This window comes from Aquarana catesbeiana, linkage group LG08 (genome assembly GCF_042186555.1).
Source record: "Aquarana catesbeiana isolate 2022-GZ linkage group LG08, ASM4218655v1, whole genome shotgun sequence".
Lineage (NCBI taxonomy): Eukaryota > Metazoa > Chordata > Amphibia > Anura > Ranidae > Aquarana > Aquarana catesbeiana.
In genome coordinates, this window is record NC_133331.1 from 26,407,581 (window position 1) to 26,424,580 (window position 17,000).

The 17,000-nt window shown below is 40.7% G+C and overlaps 1 protein-coding gene across 4 annotated transcripts in view; it reads left to right on the forward strand.

Moving 5' to 3' along the window:
- LOC141105644 (alpha-2-macroglobulin-like) overlaps positions 1-17,000 on the forward strand; it is a 317,621-nt gene that overhangs the window by 140,609 nt on the left and 160,012 nt on the right. For all 4 annotated transcript variants that reach the window (XM_073595620.1, XM_073595618.1, XM_073595617.1 and 1 more), the window contains exons 11-14: positions 1,121-1,279; positions 7,123-7,353; positions 13,162-13,228; positions 16,088-16,233. In XM_073595620.1, the coding sequence (XP_073451721.1) occupies positions 1,121-1,279; positions 7,123-7,353; positions 13,162-13,228; positions 16,088-16,233 (603 nt within the window). The remainder of the gene's footprint in view (positions 1-1,120; positions 1,280-7,122; positions 7,354-13,161; positions 13,229-16,087; positions 16,234-17,000) is intronic.

The window sequence follows — 17,000 nt, forward strand, 5'->3', positions numbered from 1 at the left end:
GGTGTGTCACTGCCATCAAATTGTCTCAGGGCCAGCTGGCCCGAGGCGTTGTTACTGAGGGTAGGCCCAAAAGTCTTGGGGCTTACCGATCCAGGGATGGTCCTGTGCTGTCTTGCCTGCGGGAAGAAGCCAGGCGACTGGAGGATCCAGGGGAGGACTTTTCAGGAGAGGACTGCGCAATAAGGCTGGTGCTTATAGAAGAGCCTAGAGACTCAGTTGGAGAATGCATCCCAGGTCACCTATCGTACAATACCGTAGGTTCGAAATAAGGGAAACGGTACTGTGTGATCAAACCTTGATATTGCAACAAGTCGCTAATTACCCAATCCTGTGGCAGAGGATTGTGTAACAGTTAAACCAAATCTTAAAGTCTGTGGCAGAGACTATGACTGAGCATCGCATCAGCTAGTGGGTCAGTGAGAGAGGCCTATCCGGTGATTGCTGAATCCAGTTGTGGAGCTGTTGTCCTCTGGATAAAAGAAAGTGTTCCTTAACTGCAATTTCAAGGTACCTGAATTCCCCTAAACCTTTCATCCCTCTATTGCATGTGTCTTTCTTAAATAAAGCGTTGAAGAAAGAGACTGTGTGTCGGAGCTAAAATTACTAAAAAGAAGTCTTTAATGGGACCGCTAGGACGGATATGGTGAAACAGTAAAGGAACGGTAAGCCCAATTTAAAACAGCAGCTCCTTTGTAATTGCAAAGAAGAATGGCAGAAAATCCCCCAAAATCCCCCAATCCAGGTGTGCAAAGCTTGTCTCAAAAAGGGTCTGAATACGTACTCATGGGATATTTCAGTTGTTTCTTTTTAATAAATTCACAGACATTTCTAAAATTCTGTTTTTAGTTTGTCATTATGAGGTACCGAGTGTAGATTAATCATCTCAGCTCCAAAAGGATTTACTCCCTTCGTGACCAGGCCAGTTTTTGCTATTTAGCACTGTCCTACTGGTAATTACACGGTCATGCAACACTGTACCCAAACAAAATTTGTTTATTTTTTTTCACACAAATAGAGCTTTCTTTTGGTGGTATATGATCACCTCTGGGTTTTTTTATATCTTTTTATTATATAAACAAAAAAAGACTGGAAATTAAATTAAAAAACTATATTTTTTCAGATTGAAGTGATGGATGCCAATGATAACCCTATACCAGGTATTATTGTTTACCTAACATGTGATAATCCTTCAATCAATAACACCTTGGTGACGGATGACAATGGACGAGTTTCTTTCACGCTGGATACAAATGGCTGGGAGGGACAAAAAGCCCTGAAGGTACTAAAATTTATGTCCAGATATATTATGTGTGTCTCCTTTAGCTTATATGCAAAGCGGGGAGGTTTTGTTTGTATAACAATTACTGTATTTATTTGCACAATATTACTGTGCTCAGTGCTGGCATCCCTTTAAATGGGCTACTACACCCAGGGGGCAGAAAGGTCTGTTTGATCATATGACCACAGTGGCGGCTGGTGATTTTTCTTTGAGGGGGGTGGCAAACGATCTCGTGAGCAACACTCCAGGTGGCATTGGCTTCTCTCCGGGCTTGTCCTCTCCAGTTGCTAGACACGTGCAATTCTATTCAAATTCGGTTTTTAACGAATTTCAAGGAATTCATTATTTTGGAAATATCCGAAATTAACAAAAACCCATTTAACAAATTTTTCAGAATATTTGTAAATTTGAAAGTTCGGAAATTCATAAACTTATTAACTCGTAAAGCTCGTAAACTCATGTACTCAGAATTTCAAAAATCCAAAAACCCAAAAATTAGGAAATCTAAAATAATAATTAACCCCTTCCTGACCAGCCGCGGCAAGTTGGCTTCCCTGGGCGAAACAACATTACCTTACGTCGCTTCGCCTTTTGACCACTAGGGGGCATGCGTGCGCCACCGGAGGCTCGCCGACTGAGCTGATCCGAATGCCTGGCAGGCACGATGACCGCCGGGCACCCGGATCGCTCGTGACAGAGCGAGAACTGGGATCTGTGTGTGTAAACACACAGATCCCGTTCTCTCAGGGGAGAAGAGAGACTGATCGTGTGTTCATACTATGTATGAACACCGATCTCTGTCTCCTCCTAGTCAGCACCATCCCCTCACAGTTAGAACACACCTAGGGAACACATTTAATGTCTTGATCACACCCTAGTGTTAACCCCTTCCCTGCCAGTGATATTTATACAGTAATCAGTGCATTTTATAGCACTGATTGCTGTATATTTGTCACTGGTCACAAAAATGTGTCAAAAGTGTCTGATGTGTCCGCCGCAATATCACAGTCCCGATAAAAATCGCTGATCACCGCCATTACTAGTAAAAACAATTATAATAATAAAAATGCTATAATTCTATCCCCTATTTTGTAGATGCTATAACTTTTGCACAAAGCAATCAATATACGATTATTGCATGAATTAAATAGCACCATAAAACCTAGTACCCTTTTGCACCCACAGGAATATCAACAGTTCATTAAGAAGACAGGTAATAGTGAATGCCAATTTTCACAAATATAAACCTCTGCAGTGTTTACCATCATGGAATGTGGCTCCTAAGTACATGATATTATTCAAACTTTTCAAGTAATTAGACTATAGGCCAAAAACATAATTCCCCACATTGGAGGCTATTGCTATTTTGGAGGTGATTTTGGTTCCCCCCTTCTTTCAATCTTTTTTGGGGGTCAAAATTTGAATAGAAAGGCAGCAAGAATGGACTTTATAGGCACCTATTATAAAAAAAGATCTAAATTTTTATTAAACATATAATATAAAAGGTTTCTAAAACATTGCAAGTAAAATGCAAAAAGCTAGCTGAATCTCTCTAAGACGAGTCATATATCTCAAAAGCATAACCTTTACAGGGATATGTCCCTGCACTATGTTATGGTAAGCAAAAAATACAGCTCTACATGTTTCGCAATTGAATGCTTCTTCAGGAGCTTGTTAAATAGTCTAGAAGAGAGAGAAACAAAATATATACAGGCAATAAATAGAGTTAGTAATGGTAATTTTGGTATGAAGTCTCAAACTTTTGCAGGGAGTACCGAGAAACAATCAAAAAGTGGGCTTCAAAAGAACATGCATGAGGTGCAGCAGATCACATGTGGGGACGTGCCTGATAAAAAGCATTTTAAAATGTATAAGGAATGATAGTGGCAGAGATAAGATAGATATTCCACTGCTAAGTATGAACTAGGCAGAAGACCCATAAAGGGTTAACTAGGATAGATCACAAAAGTTCACTCCATGCAGGAAAAAGGTAGACAAGTGTAATTAAATGAAAAAACCATTAAGCCTACTTTTAGTGGGGTGTTATACAATAAAACTAGATAAATGGTATATACTCATATAAGGGCTTGGGAGGATGGAACTGTGTTTTAGCAATAGGCGCCACCGCCTGTAGAATATAAGTATATATAATGGTAAAAAGCAATTCTAAAAAGAAATAATCTAGTTAAAGCATTGTTAGATGGTATTGGTAAAATACATGGTCTCACCTTGTAATCTTAGTGGTTTGTATAGAAACTTTGTATCAAAAAGAAAGATTTCTACTTCAGGAGATTGCCAGCAGAAAAAAGGCTTGGTAAAAGTTTATAGTGCAACAGCCTATTGGATTAGCAGGTAGCAAATCAGAACCATCTAAAAAGGAAGGGGTATATATCTAAAGTAAATGTATTAAAACAGCCCAGCAGAGAGAGTTCAGCGAACAGAGTGTAAGAAAGTAAATACCTTACCAGGATGAGTGTATTGGTAGTAAGTTGTTAATGAATCCAGAGACGGGGAGTCATCTCAGAGAGATACCGTGATACAAGCCTGAGTAATCAGCCTTATATGCACATGCCAGTCAGGTGTGCGGAACTTCCGCATCACCTGACTCAGCCGGGAAGGGCTGCGCGCGCAACCCCGCCGCGGCCACACATGCGCAGTACGCAGAAGCGGCCACGACAGATGCGGCCGCGCGAGAGGAGCGCAGCCCTAAAGGTACCAGGGCTGAGAGCTCCCCCAAGTGGGCACTCCAGAATGACAGCGTATGGGAGCGCTGGGGGACAGTTGTATATATTTTTTATAATTGGTGCCTATAAAGTCCATTCTTGCTGCCTTTCTATTCATATTTTGACATTTAGGATGTGGCACTGCTCTACCTAAACAATTCCCACAGTTTCATCCTGTGTCAGAATTTGGTATACTTTTTGATTCCTTTTTTGGGGGTCAGCGTTTTTGTGCCAAACTGCTCTGACGTAATTTTTGCAGAATATACTCTGACCACTCCACAAGTGTATTTAGAGGTTTTACTTGCAAGGTTCCTTCACATATCCAGACTTGAATATCCACGCATGTTCCTGAAGAAGCCGTATGGCGAAACATGTAGAACAAAACAGTGTGGTGCTCTTTTGGAAGAAATGCATTAACATATACCTTCCTTTTTCTCATGTATCAGTATTCAAATAAAAATCCTTTTTAACTATAAACTTTAGTTGATTACTAAATGAACACCACCCAGAAAGTCCCATCCATTCCCTGGCAAGGGGCTCTTTTTCTTTTTATAACATAAAGGGACGTTGGTGCTAATTGAACAATTCTGGGAACTGATCACTTTAAATTCTTTATCCTTTTGTTATTTATTCGTTCTGTTCCATTTGTTTGGATGTGGCATTCGTTATTTTGGATAATTCGTAACTTCGGATAAATTCGTATTCGTTACGTTCACTAACAGCCAAATTTGAAAGGAAATTCCAATACCTATAATATAATAGTTAGTTATTATTAGTTAGGTGGTTGGTTAGTTATTCTTTCAATTTTTCCCCAAAAAATTCTTATTTTTGGATTTTCGCATTTTCACATTTTCCAATTTACAGGTTTTCGAATTTACAAATTGTGATCATAGTGAATGAACTGAGGAACAAAAAAAATGAATGAAACGAAAACTAACACATTTTTCGGCAGTGCACATGTCTACCGGCTGCTTCCTTGCTTCCCCCGTGTCTCCTCCTTCCTCCTCCTGGAGGCCAATCCGATTAGATCTCCGGCCAATCGGGTGATGGATCTCATTCGCTATCCACACAACTGGGCAGGCTCAGGGTGCAGTGCTGCCAGTCACAGTTCTCTGATCACCATCACACCAGCCACAGTGTCACCAGACCAGTGTAGCTAGAATGAGTGTTCCTGATTGGCCTGTTTATTGATCATGTTTCTGCATGTTGCCTGGACTGATCCCTTGCCCGTATATTGACCATGTCTTTGTCTGCACCTGAACTGACCCATCTGCACTAATTATGTTCCTGCAAGACACCAGTCTCAGCCACCCTCTGCAGACAACTGCACTCCTGGAACCACAGAACTCTTCTGTTCTTCCCTTTTTTAGCCTCCTTTACTTCCTGGCCAGTGAACATGGCATTCCTGGGGGCAGCCATGTACCAGTAGGCTAGGTTGCTCAGCTTATAGGAACAAGGACTGCTATGGACTGATGCTACTCTAAGCTTTATTCCATGATCACTCGTATAGAGGCAACCACTACAGTACATTGCTGTACAATTGGGTGATACATAAGATACAATGTCTGATACATAATGAGTCCAGACACTGAAATAATCTCACACATGTGGTAATCGATATACTCAGGAGTATTGGAATGTGTTTTAGTTTGTAATTCTAAGTATTTCCCATGCTCTATGTGAGAAATCTTTTTAAATGATAAAAATTAATAATAATAATAATAATAATAATAATAAATAGTTTTTTTTTAATTTTCATTCTTCATTTTCCAAAAATTTGTGGCAAAAAATGAAGTTTTCAAAAGACTCACTATACCTCTTAGAAAATACCTTGGGGTATTTGTTTTCTAAAATGTGGTAATTTTATGGATGTTTCCACTGTCCTGGTGCTCCAGGGCCTCAAAAAATGTGATAGATAGTCAGGAAGTTAGATGGATAATTTTTGCCCCTAGAAAGCCTGAAAGTGCTCCATGGATTGTGGGCCCCTTCTGTGAAAAAGTCTCACACATATGTTATCCCCATACTTGGGAGGAGTAGCAAAATGTATTTTCGGTGAAATTCTAAGTATGTCAATGATGTGCGTTATGCCAATGATGTGCCACTTTGCGCCCACGCTATAGCCGAAAGACGGCTACAGCGTGGGCCTTAATTGCCGGGAGGGCGTCCATTTAAGTCCTCCCGTGCATGAGCTGCCTGCGCGCCCCCTGCAGGGCACAAATGCGGCATACTCTGTGATTAGGGAGTCTATGAACCTGGCCCTTTACCACTTGATCAGCTGTCAGCCAATGACAGCTGATCACGTGTTGTAAACAGAGACGATAATTGGCTATTTTTTTCCTCACGCTGATGGCGTGAAGAGAAATAAAAAAAATGAACACCGGCTACTGTTAGAGGGACATCGGTCTCGAACAGAGAGCCACCGCCGCCTCATCTATGCCCACCAGTGCCACCTGCCAGTGCCCACCAGTGCCACCTATCAATGCCTACCAGTGCCACCTATCAGTGCTGCCTATCAGTGTCACTTACCACTGCCTATCAGTGCCCATCAGTTCCACCCATCAGTGCCCATCAGTGCAACCTATCAGTGTCCTTAAGTGTTCCATCAGTGCCACCCATCAGTGCCCACCAGTGCTGCCTCATCCTTGCCCATCAGTGCTGCCTTATCAGCACCTAAGCTCTCCTGAGACACCAAGTCTCCAACTCCAGACTAAAGGGATGAAACCGTATGTAAAGAACAACTGTCGGTAACACATGGGGTCATGCCCCTACTTACACTTCCCCCAATCCAGGACTTCTGCTGTGATGCAGGTTTCCCTATATATAGCACCTCTGCATCCCAAAATGGCAACTGAAATTCCCAGAGATAATTCATATTTATTAAAAAAAATACATGCAATTGATGTAATAGTTAGTTAAAACAGAACTGCATTACCAGGTGTCATTCATATTGCATTACCAGGTGTCATTCATATTTATTTTAAAACATACCTGTAATTGATATAATAGTTAAAATTGAGCTGCATTACCAGGTGTATTTTATATCTGCCTGGGGTTCAGCTTTAATCTAACCAGTATTAAAAACTCTTCATAAAAATGTATGTGTTTTTCTTACTTTTAAAGGCAAGAACAAACCTGCAGCATTCAACCAGTTTTTCAGACGACAGATCCCCTAGATATGGTGTGGCATATCTGAAGATTGAACGCTTCTACTCCCGTTCTAAGAGCTTCCTGAAGCTCCGCTCTGTGTACAAAGTCCTCCCATGTGATGGGCAGCAGGAGGTGCTCGTGGAATATATCATTAAACACACAGAACTGAAGAATGAAACTGACAACTTAGACCTTCATTATATGGTAAGACTTGTTATATTACGTGTTATATTATTGTAAATGAAAGGAAGGATATTTTCAAACAAGCTTCTAAATGCATAGCTGAAGTAAATGAGCAAGACCTGTTTAATGTTCTAAAAAAATTGTGAATGCATATAGTCTTATGATCTGCTGACTCCTTCTACGCATAGCATTTGGAAGGTGGCAATCCTACCAACCCATAACCCAGCCTTCTTCCTAATATGTGGATTACTAGTAACACCCATGCAATGCAATGCAATTTCTCTCTTCCAAGCCCACCAAATCACTTCCTCTTCCTGGCTGATTGATATTTCCCCTTTCTGAAAGAGTCAGTATAATCTGCTGAATAATTTCCTGTGGAAGACTAGCTGGTGATTAAAACTCTTTGTCCAAGTGTAGCGCCATGCCCTAGGCTGAATAAATTTAGTTTATGGCTCTGCTGTACCCAGCTGAGCACCAATTTATTTTTCCGGTCTGGTCAGGTCTAACCATAAACCTGGGGGTAGATTGTTCTGGTCTGCCTCTTGAAGAAGCTTCCAGAAATAGAGAAGAAGGACAATTTACTGGGTTATAAATATTTATCTGACCTCTACCAATCCCTGGGAGGTAGGTCCAGAAGGTGTGCCTGGGAGAAGGTAAATGTTTGAGAGGGCCTATCCTGAGCTTTTTCTCCTGCCCCTGGAAGGTAGCCTATGTTAACGAGGAGCTTGTTGCTGAGAAGCCTCAGCATTTTCATGACTGAAGCCTCGTACACACAATCGGATTTTCCGACCGGAATTGTGTGATGACAGGCTGTTGGCAGAAAATTTGAGCGTTTGTACGCTCCATCGGACAAAAAAATCGGACAAAAAAATGTTGGATGGCAGGCTTTAAAATTTTCCGTGGACAAATGTCTGTTGTCGGATTTTCCGAGCGTGTGTACACAAGTCCATCGGACAAAAGTCCAAAGTACAAACACGCATGCTCAGAAGCAAGGATGAGCCAGAAGCGATCGGTCTTGTAAACTAGCGTTCGTAATGGAGAATTAACATTTGTGACGTGGCAAATTATGAATTCTCGAAATGCAGCTCACATTCTCTTCTTCTTTAATGGGATAATAATAAAGCTGCTTTGCTGGTGATACTGATGGAGTTATGGCAAATGAATTTTCAAAGGTTTTTTTTTTCTAGTGATATCAAGAATAATATTATTATGCTTGTTGTTTTTTTGTTTTTTTTTGGTGCAACAACACCATTATACTGTAGTTTTTAAGATGAAATATACAACTATGTTGGTGTCCCTTGTTAATTTTACATTGTATTTTTTAAAATGTAACTGACTACTTCCAAACTGTCATTTGAAGTAAAACACAAGTCAAGTATTATTCTCCACAATTTTTTTTTTTGGGCATTAAAAAAAAGAAAAATAAAATTAGACATGCTATCTGCCAATAGAACTTAACCAAATAGTGCATTCTATGCATCCAAAAATATTAAAAATATACCAAATCAAATCATTATTCAATCAAAAAATAAAACAAAAGCCTCATGCATGTGTCCGGCTTCTTAACCACTTCAATAAAGGGCACTTATACACCTTCCTGCCCAGACCAATTTTCAGCTTTCAGTGCCGTCGCAGTTTGAATGACAATTGCGCGGTCATCCATCACTGTACCCAAACTACATTTTTATCCTTTTGTTCCCACAAATAGAGCTTTCTTTTGGTGGTATTTGATTACCTCTGCGGTTTTTATTTTTTGCTAAACAAATAAAAAAAGACCGAAAATTTTGAAAAAAAAAAAAATTTTACTTTTGTTTCTGTTATAAAATTTTTTAAATAAGTAAGTTTTCTCTTTCACTGATGGGCACTGATAAGGCAGCACTGACAGGCACTGATAAGGCGGCACCAATGAGCGGGCACTGATGGGCACTGACGATGGGCACTGATATGCGGCACTGATGGGCACTGATAGGCGACACCGATGAGCACTGAAAGGCTGCAAAGATGGGTTCTTATGGGTGGCACTGATAGGTGGCACTGCTGGGAACTGATAGGCGGCACTGCTGGGCACTGATAGGTGGCACTGCTGGGCACTTATAGGTGGCACTGATGGGCATTGATACATGGCACTGATGGGCACTGATACACGGCACGGATATGAGGCACTGATAGGCAACTCTGGTGGCACTGGCAGTGGTAGGCATTGTGAGTGGGCACTAATTGGCAGCTGCCTGGGCATTGATTGGCAGCTGCCTGGACACAAATTAGTATTTCCCTGGGGGTCTAGGGGGGCATACCTGGTGGTCCAGTGTGGATGGCCATCTTGGTGGTCCTGGGCGGCATGATGGTGATCATGGGCGGGATCCAAGGGGGGGCTGTACTGAGAAACAATCAGCACAGACCCCCCTGTCAGGAGAGCAGCCGATTGGCTTTCCTCTACTCGCGTCTCTCAGACGCGAGTGAGGAAAAGCCAATCACTGGCTCTTTCTATTTACATTGTGATCAGCCGTAATTGGACACGGCTGATCACGTGGTAAAGAGTCTCCCTCAGAGATCTTTACCTAGATCGGTGTTGCGGGGTATCAGACTGAGACCCTGCAACAACGATCACCACAATGCATGCCCCCAGGGGCGCGCAGCGGCTTAATATCCTGATCACGTCATATGTCGTCTTGTCAGGATATTGAAACCACTTTACCGCTGTCATTCTGCTATATGGCGGGCGGCAAGTGGTTAATATAGGGGGTCAACAATGCCAAGAGTTGGTGAAAGCAGGGGTCCATCATCCGGAGATAATTCCGAAAATTATTTGGATTTTTCTCCTGGAGCTCCCGCAGCACAGGCATATGACATAATTGGTCACGACTAATAAACCAACCAATTTTTGGTCCAAGAAATCCTCCTCCTCCTGTTCCTGCACTGGACTTGGGTCAAAGCAATAACTCCAAGCACAATAATAAATAACACGTTCTCTCCTCTGATTCCGCAACATGGCTGGTTGACGAATGGCCATTCAGAAATGAACTGAAAAGCGCGAACTGAAAAGCAGGAAATGAAAAGCGTGAAATGAAAAGCGTGAAATGAAAAGCATGAATCAACACTCAACAAACTTCTACTAATACAAAATTAGCAGAAGGAGCCCAAAGGGTGGCGCTAAAGAGCTGAAAAAACACGTAGTACATCGTGTTTGTTGGCCGACAATTGTGTGCTGTTTTTCTGCAAGACAAGTTCCTGGCCAACGCCCTTCAGACAAAAGTCCGCGGTTTTGTCTACAGAAAATCCGATTGTGTGTACGAGGCTTTAGAGCCTGGAGGTATCTGGACTGGAAAATCTGCTGGAGAATACTATCTTAGGAAGTTAGGCTGGAGAAGGACACCTTTCACTGGAGAGTGTCGCAGAAAGTTGGCTGGAGAACTGTCTCTGTACATTGTGAGTAAAGCTTCATACACACGATCAGATTTTCCGCAGACAAAACCTCAGACTTTTGTCCGAAGGGCGTTGGCCAGGAACTTGTCTTGCATCCAAACGGTAAGGAATTGTTGGCCAACAAACACGAACGTAGTGACATCATACATGGGTTTTCAGCTCTTTAGCTCCACCCTTTGGGCTCCTTCTGCTAATTTCGTGTTAGTAGAAGTTTGGTGAGTGTTCATTCCCGCTTTTCATTTCACGCTTTTCATTTCTCGCTTTTCATTTTGCGCCTTTCAGTTTGCGCTTTTCAGTTTGTTTCGTCCACCAGGCATGTTGCTGAATTGGAGGAGATAACGTGTTATTTATTATTGGCCTCAGAGTTATTGCTTTGACCCAAGTCCAGTCCAGGAACAGGAGGTGGAGCATTTCTTGGACCAAAAATTGGTTGCTTTATTAATCGTGACCAATTATGTCATATGCCTTTGCTACGGGAGCTCCAGGAGAATAATCCAGATGATTTTCGGAATTATCTCCGGATGATGGACCCCTGCTTTCACCAACTCTTGGCATTAGTGACCCCCTATATTAAGAAGCAGCACACATGCATGAGGCTTTTATTTTATTTTTTGGTTGAATAATGATTTGATTTTGTATATTTTCTATATTTTTGGATGCATAGAATACACTTTTTGGTTAAGTTCTATTGGCAGATAGCATGTCTAATTGTATGTTTTCTTTTTTAATGCACAATAAAAAAAATGTGGAGAATAATACTTGGCTATGTGTTTTACTTCAAATGACAGTTTGGGAGTAGGCAGTTACATTTTAAAAAATACAATGTAAAATTAACAAGGGACACCAACATAGTTGTATCTTTCATCTTAAAAACTATGGGATAATGGTGTTGTGGTAACTTGCACCAAAAAAATAAAAAAATAAATAACAAGCATAATAATATTATTCTTGATATCACTAAAAAAAAAAAAGCCTTTGAAAATGTGTTTGCCATATCTCCATCGGTATCACCAGCAAAGCAGCTTCATTATTATCCCATTAAATAAGAGGAGAATTGTGCGCTGCATTTCGAGAATTCATCATTTGCCAAGTTACGAATTCTCCAATACAAGCGCTAGTTTACAAGACCGACCGTTTCCAGCTCATCCTTGCTTCTGAGCATGCGTGTTTGTACTTTGGACTTTTGTCCGACTGACTTGTATACACACGCTTGGAAAATCCAGCAACAGACATTTGTCCACGGAAAATTTGAAAGCCTGCCATCCAACATTTGTCTGCGGAAAATCCAACAACAATTGTCCGAATGAGCGTACAAACGGTCAGATTTTCCGCCAACAGCCTGTCATCACACAATTCCCGGCGGAAAATCAGATCGTGTGTACAAGGCTTTAGACCTTTTGCCTAGAGCTTCATGTCTGCCTCTGCTTTGAGGGACAGATGCCAGAGGTTGCTACACCTGTGACTGCTCTCACAGAGTCTCACACTAGCTGGCTGTCCACTCTACCTCCAGCAATACTTCAGGCTGCTACTGAAGAACTTTGCTTCATAATCTGTCCTTTAATACCTAAATATGTTTTGGAGTATTCTGCACTATCAATCCCTCTACCCACCTGTGTTGAAGTACTGCAATAAGTCTTCAAAAGGACACCCCTAAACTGAGCCTGAATTGTGTGGGTGTGCTTCTGGAGCCTCTGAGCAGGTAAGGGAGGCCTGCTTTATTTCCAGCGGTTCCTTCAGGGGTTAGTGCTACATACATTTCAAATGGTGCTTAAATATATTCTGTAGTGACCTTAAAGGAAACAGATTTCCTCTGCATTTTTTATAAAGATCATTTACATAAAGGCATACATTCAGCTATTAATTGCCTTTTTTTAAGGCTGAACACGTTAAGGTTCATTTGCAACAGGCAAAATTGGCTGTTTATTTTGCAAAGGAATTTTCCACAAAATTTAGTAAATGTGGTGGAATTTTACATTGTAAAGAACACCCAATCATGTGCAAGGAAAACATTTTTATTTTTGCTTGCACATGACTGGATAATAGAAGTCAGCAGACTTTCACCTCATTCACTAAGCTTTGGGGATAATTCCCTTGCAAAGCAACTTCTCTTCGAGGTGAACAGTATATTTACAGTTATTAAATCAACTCAATTCCTCCTTTTAGTTTTGTTTTTCTGAGGTTCTTATACCCCTTATTAATGTATTATCTCTTAAGTTAATAACTTAAATTTTCAAAAAAAAAAAAACAATTTACACCTTTACCTGATTTCCTTGCAGTGGAATAACAGATAGGTGTAAACTCTGTACATTCATGCATGTTGTTTCTTTGCCCAAATCTTCTGTTACAGCTAATAAAGTACCAGAATAATAAAAATCTTCAATTACATCAAAAATTTTTTTTTAATAGGTGACTTCTAAAGGATCTATACAAAACTTCGGGTCATTAGAAATTAGCCTTATAGGTAAAAATAAAGGTAAGAATATTATTTTTTTAAGTGGTACAAGATGGAAAGGGAGCAAGCATTTAAAAGAAAGGACTGGGGTCACCAGTGACACACCTCCATCCCTAATTATAGAACAATTAGAAAAGGAATAGTCCTTGGGACTTTATATGAAGTGTGCACAGTTGGCCAATGAGAGTGACAAGGATACATGCAATGAGGACATTTGTTATAAAATGGTAATACATACATACATGCATAGCATAAACAATTACTGAGCCGATATAACATGGATATGCATGACATCTAGAAAACCGGCATGTTTTGCGAGATATAGCTCGCTCTTCAGGGGTGGATGCATGGAACATATCTTCAAAATAAACCATACAAAGTAATGGAACACATGTAAAAAGTTGAAACAAATGATGGGAGGGGCCTTAAAGAAGAAGACCCCATACCTACTAATCAGCAAAGCCAGAATGCCTGGAGCTGAATTCACCAGGGGGGTTAGCGCACATGCAAGGCAGGGGAGCTGAGGGGATGGAACCAACCCCAACCCCAACCAGGGAACAATCAGAGGGCGGACATAGCATTAAAGATGATGTGTGACCCTAGAAGTCCTGTATTGTCCATCCAGGTATGGGCTATGAGGGAGCAAGCAGAGTATACAACTGCAACACTGATAGGTAATAATATAAGTGTGTTTTAAGTTCATTAATAGAAATATACAGTACATGATATATATGTATAATGATGTGATTTTTGAAAGGTTTTCTTAGTGGATGAGAAATTACATTACATTTGATGGTATAATGAGCACAAGCCTCAATGATGTGCCTATAAAAACAGACTGCAGAAGGCAAAATCAATGCCATCAGTATGGGATCCAAATAGAAATGCAAGGAAGGCCCTTCACTTTTTTCTCATTCTGATGAAGTGGTTACCTCATACTGACCACCATTGCATAAAAAACCCTCACCACCCCCAGACAAATATAGTTCCTAGAAACCAAACATGACTTGCGTTGAAAGACTTTTATTTGTGTCAGGCAAGTTTTACATTCACATACAAGTCTACAGGAATACAAAATTTGCTTAAACAGATCAGAAAGCACCTGTCAACGAATTTAAAATGATCTCAGAAGTGTCTCAAGCTGATATCATCAACACAAGCCCAAAGCTCATTAGAACAGGCCCCTATTGTGCTTTCTCTTGCTTCTTGCCCACCCTCACTTTGTTGTAGATGTAGAGAATAGTCCAGTATCATTTCCTCCCTGCTGGAAATGCAACGAATATATAATGGCATCCATCCAGCCTGTAGTCCAAAAATACTTCTAGAAAAATAAATTGTGCAGTACACCATCAGAGGCCATTTGCTTGGAAGAATGGACACCACAAATATGTACAAACATAGTGGGGGCAGTACCTGCATGTTCCTGCTTCCCTGCTATCCAAGACTTTTGCATTATAGGTAGCACCTGGTAGCTTAGTGATAACAGTTTGTTATGTCAAGGAATTACATATTTTTCCTTTAGCTTTCCAACAAAAAGGCCAACTAACAAAAGGAAATGTGACTGCAAAATGGTGTGGAGTGCTAATCCAAAATAATACTCAAGAGCAGTGGTCTCCAAACTGTGGCCCACTGCTTGGCTTTATTCAGCCCTTGGGACACTATTCTTCCCTCTGACAGCAACAATGTGGTATTATTCCTCCCACTGACACCAATGATGGGGCACAATTTCTCCCACTGATACCAACAGTGGGGCACTATTCCTCCCACTGACACCAATTATGGGACACAATCCCTCCCACCAATACCAATGATTGATCACTATTCCTCCTCCTAACCACAGGGGTGCTATGTCATTTTTTTTACTCCCACTGACCACAAGGCCTGAGGCATTATCTACTCCCACTGGCCACAGCCCAGCCATCCTAAAGTCTGCAGGACAGTAAACTGGTCCTTTGTTTGGAAAGTTTGGTGACCCTTTCTCAAAAGTGTTGCCCCATCTGTGACTTGTGCAGATTAATTGACTTATCCCTGCTGGCTTGTTTAATGACAACATTTTCCTTTTAAGGCTACCTTTACGCTAGCCTCCTGTGTTTAGGTTACTTACCTGCAAGAGAATTTTTATGCTGAGAAACATTATGCTTTCCAGATCAAGTTCTCTAGCATTTAAAAGTACTTGCCTTTACATGTGATTAGATGCATTCAGAAGATCTAATTTGTCCTTGAGCACACAGAATTCTATTTTTTCTAAACCCAGCTAAACTGAACACACCTATATGCAGGTAAATGCACAGTGTGAGTTATATTATCAAAATTATAGCATTTAGAATGTAAATAAAAGACAAATGAAGGTAAGGCACTGCTCCCAAGCCTCACATGCCCTCCTTGATCACCATAACAAGCACATTGGTTGGCGTCCAAAATGAGCCTGTTAGCATTCTGAATTCTGCAATTCTGTAATAACATCACTTGTGGTGAATCTTTAATGAGCCAACAAAAACATTGAAAGCCCCCATCTACAGTCCACCCTCTCTGATGTATTTTACCTTTATGGGCCTAGTTTTTAAGATGAGTGTTTTGTTTTTTTTGCTGGCTCAATAAAGATTCACTATAAGTGACTTTGTTGGTGTGGGGTCAAGTTCTTGTTTTTATAAAAGATAATGTCACATAAAAAAGTTAAATCAATTTGAAATCTATGTTCTATGCTCATCTGAAGCGAAATTGTATTGGCAATACTTGTCTATTCACCTTCAAAATGCAATATAATATAATTGATATGAAAAAAGTGAAACCAAAACACAAAGCCCAAAAAAACTTGTATTTGTTAGCTTTTTCTTCACTGGAACTTTCTAACCTCCAGTATTTGTTTTTCATTTTTTTCAGGTCACTATGGCAAGGCTATATTGAAGCTCCCATTGAATGCAGGAAAATCTTCTACTCTATCGACAATTGTGTACATTATGTTACCAGATGGAAACATTTTAGCTGACTCTGCAAACTATAAAGTTCAGAGATGCTTCAAGAATAAAGTGAGTGGCCTGAGCATGACCTATGCTTTGTATTTATTTCAGACCTTAAAGTGAACCTGTGGGATCACCTTACTTTCTAAATAGGGATGAGCCGAACACCCCCCTGTTCGGTTCGCACCAGAACATGCGAACAGGAAAAAAGTTCGTTCGAACACGCGAACACCGTTAAAGTCTATGGGACACGAACATGAATAAACAAAAGTGCTAATTTTAAAGGCTTATATGCAAGTTATTGTCATAAAAAGTGTTTGGGGACCTGGGTCCTGCCCCAGGGGACATGGATCAATGCAAAAAAAAGTTTTAAAAACGGCCGTTTTTTCAGGAGCAGTGATTTTAATAATGCTTAAAGTCAATCAATAAAAGTGTAATATCCCTTTAAATTTCGTACCTGGGGGTGTCTATAGTATGCCTGTAAAGGGGCGCATGTTTCCTGTGTTTAGAACAGTCTGACAGCAAAATGACATTTTGAAGGAAAAAACTCATTTAAAACTACCCGCGGCTATTGCATTGCCGACAATACACATAGAAGTTCATTGATAAAAACGGCATGGGAATTCCCCAAAGGGGAACCCCGAACCAAAATTAAAAAAAAAATGACGTGGGAGTCCTCCTAAATTCCATACCAGGCCCTTCAGGTCTGGTATGGATATTAAGGGGAACCCCGGCCAAAATTTAAAAAAAAAAATGACGTGGGGTTCCCCCTAAATTCCATACCAGACCCTTCAGGTCTGGTATGGATTTTAAGGGGAACCCCGCGCCAAAAAAAA